Below are 25412 nucleotides of genomic sequence, written 5' to 3'. Positions count from 1 at the left end.
AATGCAAAAATGGGCATGATAAAGGACCAAAATGGCAGGGACCTAACAGAGGCAGAAGAGATTAAGAAGAGGTGGCAAAATTACACAGAAGAACTATACAAGAATGAGCTTAACGTCCCTGATAATCACAATGAGGTGGTCACTGACCTCGAGCCAGACATCCTAGAATGTGAAGTGAAGTGGGCCTTAGAAAAGCTGAGCAACAACAAAGCTAGTGGAAGTGACAGTATTCCAGCTGAGCTATTCAAAATCTTAAAAGACAATGCAGTAAAAGTGCTACACTCAATTTGCCAGCAAATTTGGAAAACTCAACAATGGCCACAGGATTGGAAAAGATCAGTTTACATTCCAATTCCAAAGAAAGGCAGTGCCAAAGAATGTTCAAACTATCGCACCATTGCACTCATTTCTCATGCTAGTAAAGTCATGCTTAAAATCCTACAAGCTAGACTTCAGCAGTATGTGGATCGAGAACTACCAGAAGTGCAGGCAGGATTTCGAAGAGGCAGAGGAACTAGAGATCAAATTGCCAACATACGCTGGATCATGGAGAAAGCTAGGGAGTTCCAGAAAAACATCTACTTCTGCTTCATTGACTATGCTAAAGCCTTTGATTGTGTGGATCATAACAAACTGTGGCAAGTTCTTAAAGAGATGGGAGTACCAGACCATCTTATTTGTCTCTTGAGAAACCTATATGCGGGTCAAGAAGCAACAGTGAGAACTGGACACGGAACCACTGATTGGTTCAAAATTGGGAAAGGAGTCCGGCAAGGCTGTATACTGTCGCCCTGCCTATTTAACTTATATGCAGAGCACATCATGAGAAAGGCAGGGCTAGATGAATCAAAAGTTGGAATTAAGATTGCCGGAAGAAATATCAACAACCTAAGATATGCAGATGATACCACTCTAATGGCAGAAAGTGAAGAAGAACTAAAGAGCCTCTTGTTACAGGTGAAGAAGGAGAGTGCAAAACTTGGGTTGAAACTTAACATTAAGAAAACCAAGATCATGGCATCTGGCCCTCTCAATTCCTGGCAAATAGATGGGGAAGAAATGGAGGTAGTGACAGATTTTATTTTCCTGGGCTCCAAGATCACTGCAGATGGGGACTGTAGCCAAGAAATTAAAAGACGCTTGCTCCTGGGGAGGAAAGCCATGGCAAATCTAGACAGCACACTAAAAAGCAGAGACATCACCCTGTCAACAAAAGTGCGTATAGTCAAGGCTATGGTCTTCCCAGTTGCAACGTATGGCAGTGAAAGTTGGACCATAAGAAAGGCTGAGCGCCAAAGAATTGAGGCCTTTGAACTGTGGTGCTGGAGAAGACTCCTGCGAGTCCCTTGGACCGCAAGGCGATCAAACCGGTCAGTCCTAGAGGAGATCAATCCTGACTGCTCTTTAGAAGGCCAGATCCTGAAGCTAAAACTCAAGTACTTTGGCCACCTAATGAGAAGGAAGGACTCACTGGAGAAGAGCCTAATGCTGGGAAAGATCGAGGGCAAGAGAAGAAGGGGACGACAGAGAATGTGGTGGCTGGATGGAGTCACTGAAGCAGTAGGCGTGAGCTTAAATGGACTCCAGAAGATGGTAGAGGACAGGAAGGCCTGGAGGAATGTTGTCCATAGGGTCGCGATGGGTCGGACACGACTTCGCAGCTAACAACAACAAAAATCAATAATTAACCATTTTCCATGGTCTTCTTCAGGTGAAATATTTATAAATGCAGAAAAGAAATCTATTAAGAAGCATCACCTTCCAATATCTCCTGTAGTGAGAATCAGTGTATCTTTCAGCTCATTATTCCTTGACATTTTTGCATTTGTATAAGCCTCTTTCATTCTGGAAACAAACAGCTGAAGTGGAAAATAAAAAAAGTATTATACTCATTGTGCAAATGCAACTTAAAATTATGCTTTGCTATTTCGAAACATGCAATAAATTCACCTCTTTGATGAATTCTTCCTCAGAGTCTGAAGCATTTAATATATATTTGATGTGACTACTAAAGGATACTCTTACATCTTTATCTGGATCTTCCAACAGCTTTAAGAAAGCTCCAACAACAGTTTTTACATTCAGTTTATCATTTCTGAAGTCCAGATGTTTGCACAGTAAAGGAATGTTCTTTATTAAATCTAAAAATAGGATATAAGAGAAATGGAAGCACATTCCATTGTTTCAATATCACTTTTAAACAAAGTATTATTCATGAAAGGATTAGATACAAGTTCATTTCCGTTTATCAGATTAACCTACAATTTACTCCTTGAGATTTAGATCTCCAAATCCAGATAATATATTCATAACATTAAATGTTAAACTGATAATATCATATCATCTTGTTTACTTTTGCCCAATGTGCAGTATCAAGCCTAGCTACCTCAACCTGTGTTCTGTTTGGAGGCAAAGACATACCGCCCCTTTTATTTTCTGCAACTAAATCTATACATGAAGAGCAGCACCACAGATCACTCTTGTTCTTGAAAAATGGGAGGCAATCTTGTTTTAGGCGGCCATATCTCTCGTGCGGCTAAAAGCTAATTTTGGAGGCCTCAGTATTACTGTGGAGATTGCTGATCTGAATTGGCAAAGGCTCATTTTTTCAAATCAGAAACCTTCCATGCATCACATTTTGTAAATAACCATTTCTACCAGCCTTTTGGTACAGAAGAATCAATGGGAAATTCTTGCAGGTAACAAACATGACAACATTTTTGCCATACTGTGGAAAGACAGTCTCCTAGGAGTCCTTTAGTTCTCTTTCCTTCCCTCCACTAAGATTTTAATACAGTTCTATTCCAACGATAAAAAGAGGTTCTTCTGCACCTGGGGAGCGGTGGTCTGGGCTGAGAGGAGAGTTTGCATTTTTGAATTGGAGAGAAGGTTGCATGTGAAACAGGAGGAAAAGAGCAGGATAATTTACCTCAGTGTAGTGTGCAAGTGGTTAGATGGAAAAAGTGACATAGAATCAGATGTACAAGCAGTCAAAAGCAGCAGCCAGTTGATAACAAAGACTAAGAAACTCAGAAATGCCAAAGTCTTTGCAGCAGCATATAAAGGAAGCAAACAGTTGCTTTTCTTAGCATTTGTCCCACATAATTGCATGTTCACTTGTTTTGCACTGCCTTCACTTAGTTCTTACAGTGCAGTAATCAATGTATGATGCAACAAGGGTTTTGTTTATCAGTCAACTGCACTGATTAGAACTGAGAGGGAGTGCTTGGACTTATGTACCTAAGGGAAGAGTAAAACCTGGGTCTCCCTACCCTAATACTTTAATTTCTATGCCACATTGGCTCTCTAGAAAAAACAGGGCTAACTAAATTTTGTAATTTAAACTGATGTAAGAAATTCAGCTGCTAAAAAGGGGGGGGGGGAGAAGAAAAAAACATGAAACTCATAGAAACTATAGACAAGACTCCTTAGAATGATATACATCAAGGCTCCCCAACCCCTGAACCACAGCCCCTTACTGGGCCGTGAGGTGTTTGGAACCAGGCCGCGGAAGTGGAAGGCGAGCATTCACACACATCCCCACTTGCATAAGCTGCGCACATGTGCATGCGCTTGCTGGCCACTAGCATGGAACCATCTCTTTCTCTCCCCCCCCCACCAATCTACAAAGCTGGAATGGTTGGGGAACTCTGATATACATAACAAGTATAGACACATAGGTAAGTATCTAAGATTTAGAAACAGTTACCAATTTTGTTTAAATAATTTTTATTTTTATAAAAATCCACCTTATAGGAAAAGGAAGTGGGGGAGGGGGGAGAAAAACCCTTACACTCTGTCCCAGATTTCAGGCTGTTTTTCCTTTTGTGTTTGGAGACTCTACGGCATGAAGTTGGGGCACCTTGAAAGCAAAATATGTTCTATTATTGAGCAACATCTCAGACACACTGAAGTTCTGTGTTAGCCAAAACAAGGATGCTGCAAAAGGGTGCAAGTTTTAGGATGCCTGGGAAAAATTCAGGGTTTCCAGAAATAAACATAGAAAAAAAAGCTGTAAGTGTAAACTCATCCCTACCCCAAACATAGCTTCTATGCCCACAGAATGATTATTACTGAAGGAGTGCAGAAGACTGGGTGGGGTGATGGAGTGAGATATTGTACAGCAAACATGGCTAATTATAGTACCAAATAGGACCTCTCCCATTCTATAAATGCTTGCTTATTAAAGAAGGAAGTATGCATGAAATAACATTAAAAGTATGTTTTAAGTAACTTACCAAGCTTTACTGGGCTAGGTATATTGTTTTCAAGAAGATATAAGAAAGGTTTAAACACATCAGCTTTCACTGTATGCTTTTCTCCTTGAGAAGTAACAATAAATTTGCTACAGAGGATATAATTAATTTTCAACCAGTTATCAAACTCAGCTGAGGGTGGCCTTAAATTAAAGCTGCCAGAAAGACAACACGCTAGATCTCCAATGATACCAGCATAAGCCTTCTGAACTAGTAAAGATTCATCCCGTATGTGATCTCTGGAATAAAAATAAAACAAGTTTCAATTGTAATTTTCTGTATGTATATCAGTTTTCAAATGATTAAACCTAACTTGTTAATCAGAATATGTACAACTATTATGCAGTGCTTTTGCTCCCTTTCCCCTCAACCTGTTTCCTGAAACATCTGAACTAGAAAACTAATAGCCTTCAAATATATTAAGCATTGGTTTAGAACAGTGGTTCTCAACTTGTGTTCCATGGACCCCTGCGAGGGTGCAATGTCACAGTGGGTCCGTGAAGGCTTGAAGAAATGTATGAGTCTTGGTGGTCTATGCCCATGGTCTGTGGCCACAAAAGGTATTTAAAGGGGTCTGTGATGAAGAAAAGGTTGAGAACCAGTGGTTCAGAACACTGTATGACATCTTAGTATAGTGTTGGTTACTGTACTTTTATTTGTTTAAACAGCAATAGTTATAGATTCCTAGTTAAGATTATAAAGGTCCTGGCTTTTTTGTGTGACGGAAGCAGCAATTACAGGCATCAGGTAGGTTTGTCTGCCAATACAAATGCACATATGTAGCAATGTATATCATTTTCTTAAAAACATGCACGTCACACATACATGCTACATTTTGAATTTTAACAAATCCTTGCTCTTCAATTTCTTGAGCCTGCAGAATCCTTCCCTTAGAAAATTGCTTGGAAGATTCATTTTTTAAAATCCCTTCTTTGTATTTCCTTTTGAAAATCAAAATAATAAACAAGTTGATAAATAAGTAAAAAATTACTGTAACTTATCTAGCTTTTATGAGAAAAGACAAGAGAAAACCTCTCTTCTCACAGCTACCAAGAGTATTGGGAGAACCGAAATTGACTTGGTATTTTTACCCATAACTCAAAACAAATTACCATCAAAAAATAGAGAATCAACTATGCTATGCTATCAGAAGTCAGTGCACAAATCTGTCAAGCGTGATTTCTCAAAAATATTTTCCCAAAATCTTATACACATTCCACAGTAAATCTAAATAGGAATATCATCTTGCCCTGAACAAGAAATATAGGCAAGAGGCTTAGAGGCCAGTTCCCCTCCCTAGCCCTCACGGTAAGATTAAAATTGTATATCTTCAAAAGAAACCTGTGATATGGCCATTCTTCTGCTACTACTTTCATCATATCCTATTGTATTTACCAAGACATTCTTTTTCACCACAAGTTTATTTGGAATTATCAAATAGTACATACAAAAGACATGTGGGCAACGTGGCGCAGACTTCTATGCCTAACTGGTGGAGCAAAATGGGAAAGCCTTTAATACAACTAGTTCTGATAGCTTCATGGGGACTCTGAAGTGCATGCTGATACACAGATTTCCTCCAATTCAGATGGAATCTCTTTGGAAGCAGAGAAAGAAGAAACACACAATTGGAACGAATTTCAGGTGCTAAAGGGAAAGATAAAGAAAATCAATGAATTTAATGTTGATTCTTGCAAACATACTCTGTCCCCTGATCACTGAAAATTAAAGACCACCACAACATATTATTAGAGATCTGTAAACATTATAGCTAATGTTTTAAGAATATGGTATTAGTTTAAACTATACAGATAGCCAAATGAAATATTATACCAGTGTACCTTCTACAATTCTATGGTCTATTAATTCTGCATTCATACTAGAAGAAATATTTTCTAAATATTTAATTTATTGAACAGCATAAACTTTTGGGTTTTTTACATCAGGGGTCACCAACCTGTGTCTGTGGCCCACTACCAGGCCATGGGCTGTTGGCCAGTGCACATGCATGGGCACACTAGCAATGGTGTGAGCATCAGATGATCACTAGCACTGCCACAAGTGCACCTCCCACTCAAGCTGGCGTCATGGCATTGTGTGGGTGCTAGCAATGCCATGTCAGGCAGGCGCTAATGCAGCCACAAGCACACCCCCTTAGCGCCAGCATCGTGGCATCATGCCAGCACTATTGTCGCTGCAAGCACAACATCCTCACTTGCACTAGCATCGTGGCATTGCACAGGTGCAACACCCAAGCATCACTTGGGCACCCATGTTTGCGTCACGCACATAATCATGGCCCCATTTGCGCATGCACATGCTCACAAACGTAAAAGCATCTCCATGCCCTCTGCCCCAGGTCACCGACCCAGAAAGGTTGGGGACTCCTGGTTTAGATTACATCTCTATTTTTCACAGGTATAGCTGATGTTGATCCAAGATCAGGCCTTATTTCTGGCATCCTGACTTTGAAATACTGTATTTAAAATGGTTATCTAAAAACATTCGTGTCTTCTAAGTGACAGGTAAAGAATTATTTAGACTAGTGTTTCTTAAATGTGGTCCAAGTACCCCTACAGGTCTCCCACTATTTTCCTAGGGGTCTGAGAAGTCAAAATTATTTGCTAAATGTGGGGAAAAATTCAAATATTTTAATATTTTTATTTGTTACAAAATATAGCATTTTTTCCAAGAAAACTATTTGTTAATAGCCAATGGATTTAATATTGTTATTTTTGACCTGATTCAATAAAAATTCAATGAATGCACTGATTTTAATATTTAATATAGTAATTATCAGTATAATTCATACAACCAAAAGCTCTTTTGGGGTCCACCATAATTTTTAAAAAGTGGGAAGGAGTCTTGAGAGCAAAACATTTAAGAAATATTTAGATTAAATAAAAGCAGCTTATAAAAATCCACTTTTAAGACACTAAAGAAACTCTTAGATTGAACAATAAAAACATGAAAAATAAACTAAATTTCAGATATGATAAGAATTGTTTACTTACTAAAATGGCTTGCCAGATGTTGACTCAAGCCCAAAAGATCCAAATTAAGACTAGGAAGGATGGATGGAAAGTCATCTGAATGGCTGGAAATCCATGGCAAAGACAGTATTCCAAACAAGTTGTCAAACACCTCATCATTAAACTGGAATTTAACTTTTAGGTGACAGAAGAAATATACACACACTTTTACTGAAATAAGTTACAAAAGAGTTAAATGCATTAACAAGAGAACAGCATCAAGTCATTTTAACTTTATGGGAAGACTATATTTTTGTGATAAGATTTATATTGACAAAAAAAATGAGTGTCAAATTTAAAATTCTGAGTATATGTAAATTGGATTTTATCAGGTATTGAATTAATGCTATGCTCCAATAAGTCAAGCTATTGAGAGAATTAAGGTAAAGTCTACTTCAAGTCAAGTTTGACTTCTGGTGATTAGTTGAATACATGAATGGAGGGGTTTCTGGCACCACTATAGCAATATGGAAGTAGTTTGCCATTTCCGTTTTCTGTGGCCTAATGGGCAGGAACTATAATTTGCCACAATGCCTCTAGTATAACCGAATATGTACTTTCCAATATTCCATCCAAGACTTGAATCAAACATGAACACATCCTTACATTTTCCTCTTAGCAGTCCTTTTTCTTTTTAAATTTGCTGCATGATGTTCTTGGAAATTCAATACAATGAAAATATGTTCCAAAAGCAGCTCCAGTAAGCTGCTTTATTTTCACTATCAATATGGCTATTTTTGCTTTTTAACCTTTTAAAAAGATATCTCACCTTGCATATAAAGTAAGGCATCAATTATTTTCACCACTTTTTGAATCACTGGCTCCAAGTCAGTTATTCGTGAAGCAGGATCCAGAAGCTTCCAACAAACTCTAATTGCTCTCATGATAAATTCTGAAGAAATCCATATTAACTGTATATGTTCTCTTGATTCTGAAGCATTACCATTTTCATGTGTATATAAATTACACAGATGAGCAACCTGATGATCTACTCTGTTAAGAAGAAAAAAATAAAACTGCTAACAGTTTAATAAGTAACATTTTAATTTTTTTATTTTTCAGAAATGTAGATCAAGAACGGCTTAACTCAGCAAACAACTCAATCAATTGTACAGTTCATCAAGAGCTTTAAAAATACTATTTCTGTCAAGTTTCTAGAGAGCCCCTAGTTGGTAACACAGTTGCCATTATAACTCGGTGCTTTTTTTTTAAGTTTCACTGAAGCAATGGCATGTGGGTATTTACAAAAACAATTTCAGAAATATCTTCAGAAGTTTTTGTAAAGCTCAAATAAAGCAGAAACTGACAACTTTAATTCTTTTACCTGTTGAAGTGTTCTCTAGAATGTATTGTACACATTGCAGCCAGTTGAACTATTAAAGCAATTCCTTCTACACTCTGCAGAACTTCCACTGGAAGACTGTCTTGTTCCAAAAGTGACAGCAGAGAGTCTGCCTTCTGGCATATCAAATTCCACAACTTGCTCTTCATTTTCATGTTCATGGTGTGGGGCCTTTGAATCAACATTTTGGATACCATTTTAGAGCATTTTATAGTAAGTTTACTATAAAACTAAAAGTGAAATAAAGTATCTGGTAACAGTAAAACTAGATGAAGCCTGTTTTAAATCTTTCATTTTGAGAGAAACACATTTAAGGGAACAAAAATAGACATCAGACAAAATAGATATCAGACAACCTTATCTTATGCTATAATATATATATAAGAATGGTGGCTTTAATTGTCCAGATTTTTAGGTTTACTTTTAAGTATATTTAGATTTTTGTTTCTTTATGGAATACGTGATAAAAAAAATGCAGGCAGAATTGGAAAGTTATTGTGTGACTCCTCGGAAATCATGTTAGGAGCTTGGCTCCATTTTTAGCCAAGCTATTGTATTTCTTACAGTAAAAGCTTCAGGGTATGTTAAGAAACAGTTGGGACAGAGATAAAGTTTTGACCTGTGTTTACATGACAAATTCATTTTATAGGATAATAAATTTTAAAACAGCAAGTAAACCCATTTTATGTTTTGGAGCAGTTAAGGATTTTTATTTTACTGCTTCCTTTGAGTCAATTTTTGACTCCTGGTGACAACAAGAAAAGTCCCTGCAGTTTTCTTGGCAAGATTTTTCAGATGCCTTCTTTCCAGGGCTAAGAGAGAATGATTGATCCAATGTCATTTAGCTGGCTTTGTACCTCATGTAGAACTAGAATTCATGCTTTATGATTTTTAGCCTGGTGTCTTAACCACAACAAATTGGATCTCCAAGGACAATTATAGATGCTAATACTTTAAATCAAAGTATGACCAGACAAATCTCATCTGAGTTTCTACAGCCGGAATGTGGATTTTATGTACAAATAAAACCTTTCTTAAACAGTTTTACCCAGATGCATTAGCGAGGTCCAAAAATCCGGAATTATTTTCAGTATTAGAGTATGGGTTTAGATGATCCAAGTTAATTTTAAAGTGATAATATTTTTCAAGAGCTCTAGAATAAGAAACTGAATATAATGACAAAGATACTTTAAAAGTATGAAATGTATTTCTTTTAAAGTTAATACAAAATAAATTTTACAGAACTATTAAGATTATTAAGCAGTTTGTGAGTATTTAAAACCAAATACATTGGTTGTAATGAACTAGCAAAGGTTTATCAAGAACAGCTTATGCCAACAAACTTTATCTTTCTTTTAATAGAGTCATCAGTTTACTTGATCATTGGAACACAGTATAGTATATCTTAACTTCAGCAAGCATTCGATAGTGTCCTGAGACACAAAAAGCACATTCAAAATAGATCTGAAAATAAGATTGGTTCTTAAATGCTACCATTTACTTACTCTGGTGGCGTGGGCAACTTTTTAGGATGTTTTAAGGATAGACATAAACGACGCCTTTTTTGTGGAACATCATCACTACTGCTACTACTTCCCCCATCAGTATCAGAAGTTTCTGGAAAACACCTGCACTGCAGTTCCAGGATGGTTTCTGCTGTCACAGACTTCAACACTACATAGACTGGACTCAGCAGATACTGAGTCAAAAAAAAAGAAATTATACTGTATAACATCTTCATAAAATTCATATTTAAATAGGATAAAGGTCATAAAAATCTCATATATGCTTCCTTCTAATTATAGTATTATGTATACAAACAGGTTTATTCATTTTAAAATTTTAAGCTAAATACGTACCAATCAATTATAAATTCCACTAAATCAGTATCCTATACTGAGGTTACACTGTAAACTCATGAATTTTAGACCACTAAAATGTAAGTTTTTCTTCCTTGTGTTGGTATAGAAAACAGAAGCTACTTATACAAAACCTGATGGCATTAGCCTGGTTAACACTAAATCCAATAATTTCCTCAAAATAATTTCCTCTTAATCTGTTTAACATTTTGTGGCAAACCTTTGTTAACTTTTTAATAACACTTACCTCTTGTTCTACCTGGCATCCAATTGCTGAGATGAAAAATCTGCAAATGTTGTTAATATAAGTTTTTCTAACCAGAACAGCAGATTCATATCCAGCTGGTACATACATCAAGAAATACTGCAGTATGTGACATAATACTTCTTTTATCTTCGTAGACTGGAGAAACCTGAGCGCATCAGCTTCAAACAACGCATGAAGTTTTTCCAGTAGTATGTTTAGATAAATAGGTTCAAAAGTCTCATGGGAATGAATTTGAAAAGGAAATAAAGTTCTCACTAATATTAAGAGTGGTTCTTCATATAATTCCAGCTTTGTAGAATCCATTATAGGAATGGATTGCAAAATTCCAAATAGAAATGAGAAGAAATTATTGGCTAGGTCTTCTGGAAGTCCTCCAAGCTCTAGGAGTTCTGTTAAAAATACCATACTCAAAATTTTAACTTTAGGACTACCATAGTCCAAAAGGGAGCAACCTATTCCAAAAAGGATAATATCTTGTGGTTTGAAAAACATGTAAGAAACTATACGAGTAAGAATCCTTATCGAAGTTATTTCCAAGCATTCTACATTATTCATTCCATTTAACTGTAGCTGGATAGAAATTAAATTGCCCAGATTTGCAGTGGAATTGCAAGAAAATCTGCTCACAATCACAGGCCATGTCAAAATCGTCTCTATATTTTTTTCATGGATTGAAATCAGATCTTGAAGAAGATACAGAAGTTCTTTTGTTACCAGGTTAAACAAGACACAGTTTTTGACTCTGAAAAGGCAGAGTAAAGAACAAATCACATTACTAATGTTCTCATGTAAAATGTGGCAGTTTGGACTAGCAGCAATTCTCAAAAGTCTTGCTATAATCCAAGTGCTGAATTCTAAAGAAAAGAAAAAAAAAACATTATGAACATATTAATTAGGACTGATTTGGGCTAAGAAATCCAAGAGTAAGAGAACTTCTTTTTAAATCTTCTTGCTGCTACCTATTGATTCTTTGGGTTTTTGCAGATCATATCTGGTAACTCAATTAATTGTGCTATTTCCTTATATTTGTGCAAACTTGGATGTTAATTTTTATTCGATAATACATTTAACTTGAGATTCTAGAAGGATATCAATCGTTTCAAAGTATACATGAGATTAAAGAAGAGAGCATTTTTTCATCTAATTTTTTGTTGATTTATAGCCTGATATAAAAATATAATTCATATTTCAATCTGCTATAATTGGTTGAATTATAGATCCAATAGATATATTTCAATAAACTCACCAATACAGCTGGATTCTGTGTCATTTTTCTGATCAACTCCGGTTCCATTTACAAACACAAGTGGAGATGATTTCATGATATGGAGAATAAAGTCAAGCAACATTACAGAACTTGGCTGAGATTCAGTCTTCTTCATAAGTTCCAGAGCCACTAAAAAGATAGCATAATCTAGACAGGAGTTCAAAACTTATTTCCTATTTCAAGAAAAATGCAGCTTTTCTTGGATATCTATAAGAAGGATGACTTCTTTTAGGAAGTTTGGTTTTCAATTTTACAAACTGAAAATGAATTCCTTGAAGTTAAATGTTTTGCTTCTCATGTATGCTCTACAGCTTCCTTTCCTCTTTCTTCCCAAAAGTCATACAGGAAAATAAAACAGGTAGTCCTTGACTTACAATCACAACTGGGACCAGAAATTTTGGTCACTGCATGAAGTGGTTATTAAGCAAGATATCAGGTGACTGTTTCAGTCAACAACTGGCACCTGAAGTTGTGGTTGTTAAGCAATCTCCTAGGTTGCTAAGTGCATAGAGCAAAATAACTGCCTGCTGGAAGGACTCAGCCCCACACAGAGCGGAATCCCTCTGAGGTTGAATTCCCCTGGCAGGAAGCCATTTTGCTCTAAAGTGGGCTCTTGTCTCTGGGAGCTGGCTGCAAATGCCCCATGCTGCAAACAGTCCATGACAAAATCCTGTGTGAATTTCAGGACAGACTTTTTTCAGCCAGCCCCCAAACTAGAGAGAGTCCTCTTGACAAGGCAGCAGTAGCTTTCAACCTTCTTTGCTAGCTTCCTCAATGACTTTCTAGGAAAGCTGGCAAGGAAGATTGCAAATGGAAATCACATGATCACAGGGTGCTTGGTAACCAATCATGTGGGAAAAAGTTGCAAAGTGTCCAGATCACAATCATGTGACTATGGGGAAACTGCAATGGTTGTAACTCCCGGCATGGGTCATAAATCCCTTCGTTCAGTGCCAATGTAATTTCAGTCACAGAAAGAACAATCTTTAAGCAAGGACGACCTGTAGGGAGGGCTTCTTTCAAACTACAATGTCCCAACAAAGCATAACTAGACTGACTAAAAATCATTTATATTTTAATCAATCCTCATCTAAGAATTATTTCCACCAAGGTGATAGTTAATATTTCATTTAGCAACAAAGAATATTTGTACCTACTCCTTTCCCTCTGTGGTATTATTACTCAATAATAAGACTGTCTAATGTTAGAGATTTTGTCCAGGACCATGATTTAGGGTTGGAACAACATGTAACTAGAAATCACACAGTTGGAGTTTAAATCTAGGCCATTTACTAACTTTACTTACCAACATCCACATCTACAAGAATTCGATCAATGAACTGGCAGAGTATTTGTCTTGGCTTCTGTACCACAGTATTATATTCTTCTGGTGTAGCACTGAAATAAAGATGTATTTAAAAGTTATTTTATTAAGAGAGCTACCTTTTAATACTGAAATACATTATGGTCACAGACCAGAATAATGATATATATAATTAACACACACACATACAACCATTTACTGTAAAGTTGTTTGCACATCTGGTAAACAAATAAAGGTACAACATAAGCTATTTAAAATCATTTTCACATAGCAGTTATTAAAATGCTGAATTTCAAGTACCGGTACTTTATAATTTTGCTTAAAGTCTCTTAGGGAAAGAAGCTCTATTTTTAGAAAATGAATTTGTTCAGGGTATCAATTTGCTCAGGGTATCAAAATCTTAAGTAGCCTGTGAAGCATATCAAAAGCATGTTATTCAATCAGAGATGGAACCAACCTACCAATGTGAAGTATCCTTCCATTATCAGTGATTTCATGAATGAGAACTTAAAATTAGAATTGTTAGTGTATTAGATTGTGCATTTCACTTTTTTCTGGTCTCTGTGTATATGTGCTCCCCAAATGAGAATAGCACTTTATTCACATGTTTTAATGGCTTCTAACCTATAAAGTTTATACTAAAATGTTTTAAGTATAAGATACTCTAGGCATATATTAATCCCTCATATAACATACTTTCCTAGGCTGGTGACCCTCAAAAATCCATCCCCAACTGAATACCAGAATAAGAGTTGGAAGGGGACCTTGGAGGTGTTCTAGTCCAACCCGCTGCTCAAGCAGCAAATCCTTCTTAAAAACTTCCAGTGTTAGAACACTGGAGACAAGTTGTTCCATTGATTACTTGTTAACTGTCAGAAAATTTATCCTTAGTTCCAGATTGCTTCTTTCTTTGATTAGTTTCTATCCATTGCTTTTTGCCCTGCCTTCTGGTGCTTTGGAGAATAGGTTGACCTCTTGATTTGTGGCAGCCCCCGAGATATTGGAACACTATCATGTCACACACGCCCCCAATCCTTCTTTTCATTAGATATACCCAATTCCCACAACCATTTTTTGTATGTTTTAGCCTCCAGTCTCCTAATCATCTAACCACTCTAAGCCTCATCAGGGCCTAAATTCCTTAGAATGTATCAGGGGCCTCCAATGTACTAAATCCCAGCAAATTGGATAGTGCCATATTTATCATTTTTTGTTCATTAAAGGAAATGAAAGAAGTGAAAGAAGAGTGTACATAAGCTGTAAAGTACGCTTATTGTGCAATAAAAGCAACCAAAGGTATAGTAATTAATAAATTCAATGCCAATTAATTAAAATATCAGCAAAATAAAATGTGCTAATTTTGAAGTTTTTCTAAAGCCTAACAAATAACAAGAGCAAAGTTTTTCGGATCTACGGTTCTGTTCAAGGGCTACCTTCCCCTCCCCACTTTTGCCAGCCGTGTCTCTAAATTGCCGTTCCACACGACCCGGGAAAGACAATGGTGAAACGGAGCATCGCATCTCGAGCTCCTGGGAGGAAAACTTGATTACGTACAGTAAATACAGCGATTCAGAAAGAGCCTGAAGTCAGGCAGCAAAAGGGTGAAGCACTTTGGTTTCAGACTCACACACCTGCCCAATTCCCGGAGGGCTGGAATCATGGAAGCCATTTCGAGCCCCTGGTCAGCCATTCTTGACTCTCCCGACTCTCCCGCCAGCTCCGTTTCGACCCTTTGCTGTCTCCACCCCTTTTCCTAGCCGGCCGGAAACTTAAGGACGGTGGCTCGTTTGAGCCAAATTTCCTATCAACAACCCGCCGTAATACACAGCGCTTGACTTTTGAAACTTGAGTTCTACTTGGGCTGAACTCGGCGGAGCTTATTTTCTAATTATTACATGTTGTATATTTTGTAAGTTTGCATCGAGTGATGCAGTAGCTTTTTGTCAATTTATTCCCATACAATTGTCATATGTGTCTATCAGAAATACGTCACTGTAAACGACTTCCGACACTTCAAACTTGTGCTGTTTCCTAGCAGGCTAGTCATACACATAAAAGGGTTGCATTCAATTCTACTAACAAAATTCAGTATGAACACTAAACAACGTTTGGACAGACAGGATCCTCTTTAACAATATCAGAACTGAAAAGACAAGTATGCTCAAGTGCTGAGAATACTGGTAAGATGCTATGACTGGATTAATGGTTGACTGGATTATGCTTCTTGACTGCAGTTCTCCCACAAAGCATGTTTAGATAGCAGGGATGAATACAGGGAGTCCTCAACTTAGGACCACGACTGAGCCCAAAATTTATGTTGTTAAGTGAGTTTTGCCCCATTTTACAACTTTTCTCACCACATTTGTTAAATGAATCACTGCAGTTCTTGAATTAGTAACATGGTTGTTAAGTGAATCTGGTTTCCCCATTGACTTTCTTGTCAGAAGGTTGCAAAAGGAGATCATATGACTCTGACACTGCAACTCTTATGTGATTCAGTTGTCAAGCATAATGTAAATTATGTGACCATAGGGATGCTGCAACAGTCATAAGTGAAAACTGGTCATAAGTCACCGTTTTCAGTGCCGTTGTAACTTTGAATGGTCACTAAATGAACTCTTGTAAGTCGACTACCTGTAAATGACTTCAGTGTCAGGTTATTCCTCCTTTTGTAGTGGATAGTGTTTTATACAGGACCAAGAGCAAGCGCATACCATCATCGTTAGGGACCCCTATGGCTGAACATCTCACAGTCATTATTATTTGAGTGCAACATAAATTTAATAAATTATTATTACTGTTAGTATCTCCAGAACCCATCATAATCTGAAATTACAGGCTTATCTGAGAGTCTTTAATGGTCAAATGGGACGGAACCTACCATCTGAATTACTGTTGCCACAACACACTAAGCCACGCAGTGTTATTAATGAGATTGCTTGTACTGCTACTTCCTTAGTTTAGCATAGTGCTTTAGTCAAGCACAGAATGTTGTTGATCGGTATTTTCACTGTTTGAGCTTTGAGAACTACCATTTCTAATTATTGCAAACTGGAATTTGAAACAAGCTTCCAGAAATTCCCATCCAAGAACTTAATATGATTAAGCAAATGATTAAATAAATTCCAATGAAAATTATGTACACATCAGTAAATTTTATGGGCTTAATTCACATCATGCTCATTTGTTTACTCATGGTGTAATGAGTGAATCACAATTTTGCACATAAAATTACAATACCAAGTTTACAGACCATAATGGTTGGATTTGTGCAGTAACCAAACCAGTCAAACTATATGATGTAATGAAATGTGAACACGTTTTTTTAATTAAACCAAAATGAATTTGTACAAGGAATTATTGTACTCAGCTCAGCTCCCATTCTAACTACATTCCTTTAAGATCTATTCAATTAGGTTGAAGGATCAATTTCCAAATTCCCAGCCACGATAGCTACTGTCTTTGATTGTTGGAGATTGTAGGAACTGTAATACTCCAATACCTTGGCGTGATGAAATTGTGGGAAGTTGTTCTAAGATAAGGAGTCTCGATCTCTGTAAAACTTTTAAAATCACATTAGTTTTTGCGCAATAAATCAACCAGGTAAAAACCACTCGTCAGAAACTCATCAGACACGTCACCAGCTCAGAACAACCATGGGAATAATTGCGGCTGAAATTTGATACCAGCAGCTCCCCCCCCCCCCGCGCGAGTCCTTTGTAACGGCGATGTTTGTGCTATAAACCCGCCTCCTACTGCCGGGAAGACGAAGGGACTGGGTTCTATAGCTGTCAGTCAATAGCGATACGAGGGAGGGACCGGCGGCTGGCTGCAGGTGTTCTCCAGTATAGTACTTTCGAAAGCTTAGTCCAGAAAGTGGAGCTGAGACGAAATCCAGCTACGAAGTGGTTGCGGCAAGCCGGTGAGTCCGGATCCTTGGTTTATGACAAGTACCTTTCCTTCAGGGGTAGTAGGGCGGTTAGCACCGATTTTGTTTTAATCTCATTCTGTTTATAAGAGAGGCTGTTCATCAAATGGACAGTTTGCTTTTAGACAGCTTTAATCGCTTTGTAGGCTTTGTCATGCTACCTGCGTGAGTTTTACTTTAGAATTCTTAACTGTCACACCCATAGCTTCTGTGTAAATAGGCCCTTTAAGATAAGTGAACCTTTGATTAAATACAAGACAAGCTTGCCATTCATAACTATTTCCTCCAGCACAAGGTGTGTTTCCAAGAATCTCAGTCTCACAAGAGAGCAATTTACAGTGTCTTATAAGGGTGCAAAGTGCAACTGTATAAGCTTTAGACAGGATAATGAGAAAAGAATGAAATACGTTTTTTCCTTTTCAAGGGTAAGGTACGAGGATGCAATTTTGAGCATGAAAGCAAATTATATTTCTGACAGTAAACATATTTCTTATGAAGGAAACTATTCAGGATTGAAATAAAGGCAATATTTTAGCACTTCCTTTGAAATAAGATGGATGAACAAGCAGTTCTAAATAAGCATAACTCAGTAATATACAAGTCGTGTAAATTGAGGACTTATTTTTGATAATAGTCTTTAGAATTGCTGCTGAAAATGGCAACCGTCTCTTCATTCACAGTAAACTATAAAATATTCATAAATCAGTAAATTCCAATTTGTTCTTTCTTTGCCTTACTTTAAAGATTAAAGGTGTATCAGTGGTATATGAAAGATTTGGAAGAACCCTAGACTATGAAACATGACATTTATTTTACTTTTTATGTATAACTTTATGATCTTTCTTGCTCATTACAATAGATAGGAATGGAGGAGAATAAAAAATTCATGTAGTAATTAATCCTAGTACAGCCCAGGAACTAAAAATCCCCCTACTGTTTTCTAAAGAGATTAAGTATGTATCTATTTCTAGAATTGGTGAAGATATTGTTGCAAATATTTTTGATACAACATTGTGACTCCAAATGCTGTTGAATCTCAAAACAATTTGAGATCTGTATTCTAGGATAGTATTGAAGCTGGAATTTGAACATGTATCCTTCCAAAGGAATGTAATAAAGAATCCTGTTTTATATTAACAACACAGTTAATAATTTTCTGCCTCTCCAAAATTCTTCATTATTATTTTCTCTCTCTCTCTAAGAATTCAAAACTTCTTTTAGAGCAAATTTGTTCTTCCTTCTGATCAGAGATTTTCAGTATGAATTATTTTTATTTTTCTTTGCATTGTCCTGCAAATTTTATATACATATTATAGATAGATAGATAGATAGATAGATAGATAGATAGATAGATAGATAGGAGAGAGAGAGAAGATGGGGGATATCTTATCAAAATGTCTTCATCCAATATGACATTTCACACTGTAAACAGCAAAGCTACATGATCATTTCAATAAAAAACATTATTATATAGTTGTGTTTATATACATGTAAAAATAAGACAATAAGTAGTGTCTCCCTTTTAGATGCCTATAACTTTTAATTTATATTTTTAGAGGAAAAATATCCCCATCCATCTTTATATCTTTCTTTTTCATCTTTCTTTAAAATTTTATATTGTGTGATGATATCACTATAAGAATTAATAGGTTTAGGACAGAATCTCTCAGTAAGCCTCAATTACATTAAAGTCAAAATATAATAATACTTGTTGAAATGCGAGCTTTACAAATTAAAATAAATACTACGGTAATAAATAAATAAATACTGTTAAAATACAATGGCAAAATGCAGGAACTTAAAACAATGTAAAACATATTGATTAAAAAGGAGGAAAGAAATGGAATATAGAAACTTTCATCCATAATATTCACTTAAGAAAGTCTTGAATGAAGAATTAGTTCAATAGATATTTAAAAACGTAGTGGGAGAAGACTCAATATTCAAGAGTGAGAACATCCTAGAGAAGAGGATGTAGGGTGAGGTATCATATGAAGGGACATTTTATCAAGCTTAGTGGGCATCTAAAAAGCTTAGAAAATGAATACAAATGCAGAAGTTTTTAAAGGTTAATGTACAATTAAAATCAGAGCTTACTTTTGGAACTAATGGACAAGCAACTAGAAAAATGTTATAGAACTTTGTTTTTATATATGATAATCACAGCAGGACAATAATATTGATTAAAGCAGAAAGGCTCAACATTACCCATAATCGAAGAATAACTGGTGAAGAGATGGAACTTGCAAAGATGGGTAAACTGATTTCTTTGATTAGAGAAAAAAATATGTTCGTGTTTGACTGGAAATCCCTAATAAACCTTTTGCATTAAACAGAAAAAAATACACTTATGATTAGAAAAAAATTGTTTAATAGGAAAAAAATTGACTTCTTTTTAATCATAAGGTAAGTGTTAATACTGTAAATATACATATTTTTGCTGCAGAAATCAAGGTTTTTTCTATTTCTTTCATTTTCTCTTTTGCAGTTTTTCTTTTCTTTTTCTTTTGTTTCTTTTTATTAGTTTGTATTAGTTATGTTTTTTGGAAAACTTTTAATAAAATCTATATTTAAAAGTGAGGATAGGAACCCCAGATTTATATAACTTAAAAACTACATAGCCGTGCATCAGAACCCATCTGATGATCTTAGTGATTATATAAGGCAGAGGACCCCAACCTTTTGGGCACCAGGGACCGGTTCTGTGGAGAGAGGCTTTTCTGTGGACTAGAAGGTGTGTGGTTTTGTGTGCTGCCTGCATCTTGCGGATGGGGCTTTGCTTGTTTGTGCGGACCAGTTGCTGGCATGCCACGGACCAGTACTGGTCCATGGACCGGGGGTTGGGGACCCCTGATATAAGGGACAGTAAATCTATTCAGTACTCTGCTCCCAAGTTATATAGCTCCAGTATGTAAGAAGCAAATCTTGAGTCTCAGCCTTTTTCTTAATAATGTTACATATCAGTCAAATGTTTCAGGCAAGAAACTTAGAAAGAATAAGGCCAAGCATGAGAGGGCTTCTGAACTTATGTTCAATAATGCAGTGTTATTTAATTCAGCAATATGGACTAGAAGCAAGCAGAAAAAAGTCAGTAAAAAGTGAAAGTATCGTAACTGTCTTTTTAAGGATATCTCTGCTGTGCGGGTTCTGTAATATGCTAAATAGCCAGCCTTATCACTTGCATTTGTATCCATATATGGTAATCAAAGTGGCCTCCTAAATGATATGTTATGTCATTCACCTTTGACCACACAGCTTTCTCTTATCTGCTTAGAACAAACTTTAATCCTGTTTCCTTTAGACCTTGCAAAAATGAAATAAAATTAGTAGTCTGACAATTTCTTTGTTTTGGAATGATCTGGATCTTTAGGGACATATTTGGCACTGAGACTGCTATTTTTACCAACAATTTTCAGATACTATATTTCATAGTTCTCAAATGAAAAATATGCAATAATTTGCACAACAGTGTAAACATGCATCAATCCACTTCTGCATGAAAACTACACTTTGAGTTTTCTCATTGACAGTGTAGAATGAGACATGGTGGAGAGAAGAACAAAGCTGAGCAAAGCATTGCCTGATTTCTGGATTATGTCTCTCCATTCCTCTTTTGCCACTTTGTTTAGGAGAGTTCAATTAACCTTCTGGAAAGACTTTGCAAGGGCTGCAAAGTCAGGAAATATTTGTAAGTTAATTTATTATTATAAAACCCAAACTAATATCTTCCCTCACAACATTTAGTGAAGGAATCTTCTCTGAAATGAGCTTTGAATGTTTTCACTTAAGCTCCTAAGAATAAAAGAGTTAGAAAGTGTTATTTTAGGCATTACTCAATGCAGAAATTGGAATTCAAGCATTCACGAATAGTGACTACCTGCTTAGGCACATCCTGTGAGAAAGAGCCCATCATCTCTCAAATAATTGGCTCCATGCTGCTCTTATAACAGTTTTGAAGGTGATGACCCGTTGAGAGCTGTATGCAATGAAATTTCATTTTAATGTATGCCAATTAGTGTACGTTCAAAGTGACTATAAAGTATTCTATTCTATTCTATTCTATTCTATTCTATTCTATTCTATTCTATTCTATTCTATTCTATTCTATTCTATTCTATTAACTCCTACTCGCATTCCTGTTCTAATTTTACAAGATAAAAAAATATCAATTGAAATGAGAAAAAATGCCTTGACTTTATTCTATTTCACATCCTTTAAGATATTTGAAGAATGCTATCATATTCCAACCGTCATCTTTTTTTAAGGCTAAATATACACTCTTCTAATATCTCTTCATAGGATGTTCATCTATTCCTTGATCATCCTCATTACCTTTCTCTGAAACTGTTTCAATTTCTGTAAAGTCATGCCCAAAACCATATACTGTATAAAAGATAAGGGCTGCATAAATCATGATGAAAGCAGAATAAATTTAAACAATTACATTCTGTAATGTGGGAATTATACTCGTGTTAACGTTTCTTAAACAGTATTGCATTTTTCCCCCTCAGAACATTACATTGCTAATTTCATGTTCTATTTGCATACAGCTACTGGTTCAGTCTTTTTTCCCCCACCATTATCAAGCCAGGAACACACATAAATACATGCTCCATTTTATATTGTTTGTTTGATTTTTGTTTCCTAAGTGAAGAACATTCACTTGTTCTTCTTAAATTTCATTCTAATACTTTCAACTCATTTCTTTAATTTATAAAGATAATTTTAAATTTTATTTCTGGTATTAAGTTTTCTATTTTTTTTCAACCGTACATTTGATAAGACTTCTTTCCATCCATTCATGCAAGTCCATGAGCTGCTATGATTTTTAATCATGTATATATCTACTTAATTGTTATGTATCCTGCCTATATTTAGCTAGGTAAAGGTAAAGGTTCCCCCGCACATGCGTGCTAGTCATTTCCAACTCTAGGGGCTGGTGCTCATCTCCATTTCAAAGCCGAAGAGCCAGTGCTTGTCTGAGGACGTCTCCGTGGTCATGTGGCCGGCATGACTAGATGGCAAAGGCTCACGGAACGCTGTTACCTTCCCACCGTAGTGGTCCCTATTTTTCTACTTGCATTTTTACGTGCTTTCGAACTGCTAGGTTGGCAGAAGCTAGGACAAGTAACAAGCACTCACTCTGTTACGCAGCACTTGGGATTCGACCTGCCAAACTGCCGACCTTCTGATCGACAAGCTCAGTGTCCTAACCCGCTGAGCCACCGCGTCCCTTATATTTAGCTAGCTAGCTTTAAAAAGATCAAATGTTTTACTAAAGTCAAGATATGTCTGTAGCATTCCCATAAATTATTAAGTAACTTAAACAAAAATATGAGAAGAACAAACCTTGCTAGAATAATAACAAATCCATGCTGACTTCTGATGATTTACCATATTGTTGTCAAGATTTTTCAAGACTGAACACTTTATGATCTGCTCCAGAATCTTTTCATGCTTCTTGATTGGTATGTAGTTTGCTACACTTTCCTTTACCCACATTTTGAGGATGTTATCTTTCTGTGATCACCATTTTGTCAGTTCTCCAAAATTTCTCAAAAATAATACATAAGAGTTTACGTTAGAATATAAGCAAGTATCTTTATTACCCTAGGAGTGGGTTTTTCTGATTTGGGAAATTTAAATTCAAAGAAATGACATATTCTGCAACTACATTTCTATCCATCTCAAATTTCAGTCCTTCTTCTCAATTCTGTGAGGTTTTTTTATCATAGAAACAGTTTTTAAAAAAATTTCTGAATTACATAATTATTTGTTACATTGTTCAGGTATTAACTTACCTGAATAGTTTTGATCCAGAAAAGCCTTTACCCTAGCACTTCATTGGCAGTCCTTTACAATGAAAGGACTATTTACATGAAAATTATTTTCTGTGCTCTTTGCTTATTTTATACCTGTTACGTCATTTTAGCCTTAAACATAATCTTCAACTTCATTTAATTTTTTATTTAATATGAACTTAATTTAATTATAATGTAAATATTATTTGGAATGTAAACTTATGGTTTTGCTTTAGGCTATCCTAGCCGTTATATATATTAAAATGTTTTCAAAGTATGTATTATATAATAAAAATTATTGAAAATAATGAAATTGTAATGTCCTGCAGTAAATAAATAAATCTGACTCATCTGGATGATTCAATTTTCAGAAAGATTGAGCATTCAGGTACATAGAATTCAGAGTCCTGGCTTGTTTCTAGTTTTAATGTTGGCCATTTCTATTAATTTCAAGTTCAATTTTATGTCACATAATTCCACAGTTACTCTTTTTCCCAGAAAATCCTAAATCTCTGAGAGAGAAGGAAGACTACACAATCTTTTAAAAAAAACTATCAGCAGTTTCATACATATTTATTCATAAGTAAGTCCTATTCAATTCATAGGAAGTTATTTCTTGGATGTACAATATACCGTATATTGAAATGCAGCATCATAAGAACATCTGACTCTTGGGAACATACACTCTATTGCTAATTTCATATGTTATCCTATATTTAATGACATAGCATGTGATCCCTGTCCATTTAGCATGATATGAACCAGGTCAATACTGATGGTCCTCTTACAGGGATGAAAGAAAAGGGCCACAGAGATATTCAGGAAGCACAAGGTTCTAGATTCCAGTTAGCAAAACTGTTCTGATATATTTTGTTCCTTAAGGCAAAGAATGGTTTTTGGTACCTCTATTTTACCTACATAAGTATTTCAGACTGGTGGTTGAATCATATTTAATACTATCACTTAATGAGGAGCCTCCTCACCCCTGAAAACAGTAGGCCCGCTGCAGAGAAAGGATCACTCATTGCTATTGCATCTCTCACCTATCCCCTTATGTATCCCAACAGCTATCTTGCTGCTCCCAATAGAGCAATCACTCTTAAAATCATACGCCATTGGAGTGATATCTCAATCTACTATGGCTCAGACCACTTATCTTGTCACATATAAATCTCATCAGTGTAAACATTTTTCATCTAATTGAGTTCTGGATAAGACAATGCATAGTCTTAAATTTTAAAATAGCTAGAATAACAAGATGCTTTTTTATTAGCCAGAATACTACAGTAATTTCTGTTCTGAACAAAGGAGTTTGAGAAGTGGAGTTCATCTTTGTTTATAATATAGCATAAATGAAAATGTGTAAGGTGGATGAGGGATGGGGATAGCATATTTGGGAAGCTTTTAGATCGCTAACATTGGTATAATTATAGGAACTTGCTGACTAATTAAATCCTTTAAAATGTTTCAGTCCAAAATCTGGCACACTGCCATTCAGTTAATATTCTTAGACTCAGTGTGTAATTTATATGCTTAAGACAACCTCTTTCTGTATTTCTTTTGCATGCTCTTCCCTGTCATTAGTAATTCTTTCTCTTTATTCTAAGTGATTTTACCAGAGTTCCTAGCATTTTCAGATTTTGCTGCCAAATGCATTCTTCATCAGAATCGTGGTTTAGAAGCGTAAGCCTGTAATTTTCCTAATAGCTTTCATTTACAAGCATGCTGGTGGCTTCAGGCTGTGTTGGGTCACAGATGTTCTTTTCTCCTCCCCCTGTGTATCTATTACTTTTTCTTCCCCACCATGATCTCTCAATGCATTTGCTGTGGCAGATTTTGATCAGAGCCAGTCAATGCTTCTACTGTCTTTCTCTCCCAAAGTAGGTCAAGAGAGAAAAAGAAACATGAGGTCCCACATTCCCAGGAGTGCTGGGTATACAGTTTCTGCTGTTCTCTTTGTCTCTTTTAAGCTAGGGGGGAATGGCACATCCTTTTGGGAAGAGAACAGCTCTCATTTTACAACAAAATGTAACATTTAGTGATAGCAAAACTTTGTATGTGACATTCTTCAAAAATGTTTTAGCTGTAAATGGTTAGGAATGGGTGAGTGGTTGCTAGAAACTTTAGAGTTTTTCCTTGGAAATGTAGAAAGAGCCTTTCTCTTAAAACCGTTTATAAAGATTTAAAAAATAATAATAGAAGCTCCTGAATTCCTAAATTACCCCATGTTTATAATATAATGCCATTTCTTTTGCTGTGATTTACAAGTCCCATCCTTAGTATTATCTTTGACCTTTGATGTCTGAAGAATTAGGTAGTGTGCGCTTTTGTCATC

At 36.0% G+C, this 25412-nt stretch overlaps 2 protein-coding genes across 3 annotated transcripts in view; one reads left to right on the top strand and one right to left on the bottom strand.

Moving 5' to 3' along the window:
• ATR (ATR checkpoint kinase) overlaps nucleotides 1-15066 on the bottom strand; it is a 58899-nt gene extending 43833 nt beyond the window's left edge. The window contains exons 1-12 of the mRNA XM_083364690.1: nucleotides 14980-15066; nucleotides 13331-13422; nucleotides 12004-12153; nucleotides 10737-11611; nucleotides 10136-10329; nucleotides 8613-8801; nucleotides 8058-8281; nucleotides 7271-7423; nucleotides 5705-5903; nucleotides 4239-4495; nucleotides 1951-2141; nucleotides 1759-1859 (exon numbers count right to left, since the gene is read on the bottom strand). Coding sequence (XP_083220816.1) covers nucleotides 1759-1859; nucleotides 1951-2141; nucleotides 4239-4495; nucleotides 5705-5903; nucleotides 7271-7423; nucleotides 8058-8281; nucleotides 8613-8801; nucleotides 10136-10329; nucleotides 10737-11611; nucleotides 12004-12153; nucleotides 13331-13422; nucleotides 14980-15038 — 2684 coding nt within the window. The 5' untranslated portion in view covers nucleotides 15039-15066. The remainder of the gene's footprint in view (nucleotides 1-1758; nucleotides 1860-1950; nucleotides 2142-4238; nucleotides 4496-5704; nucleotides 5904-7270; nucleotides 7424-8057; nucleotides 8282-8612; nucleotides 8802-10135; nucleotides 10330-10736; nucleotides 11612-12003; nucleotides 12154-13330; nucleotides 13423-14979) is intronic.
• Nucleotides 15067-15391: 325 nt separating this feature from the next.
• Nucleotides 15392-25412, top strand: part of PLS1 (plastin 1) — a 62584-nt gene continuing 52563 nt past the window's right edge. Inside the window, exon 1 of one of the 2 annotated variants that reach the window (XM_083364689.1) lies at nucleotides 15392-15528. The gene's annotated coding sequence lies outside the window, so the exon portion shown is untranslated. Of the gene's footprint in view, nucleotides 15529-17115; nucleotides 17271-25412 lie in introns of those variants that run through there. The other variant, XM_083364688.1, reaches the window with a different exon arrangement.

The sequence above is a fragment of the Vipera ursinii genome (genome assembly GCF_947247035.1).
Source record: "Vipera ursinii genome assembly, chromosome: 5".
NCBI classification, from domain to species: domain Eukaryota; kingdom Metazoa; phylum Chordata; class Lepidosauria; order Squamata; family Viperidae; genus Vipera; species Vipera ursinii.
The sequence above is the reverse complement of the archived record's forward strand: the minus strand, read 5'-3'. Positions and strand labels throughout refer to the sequence as shown.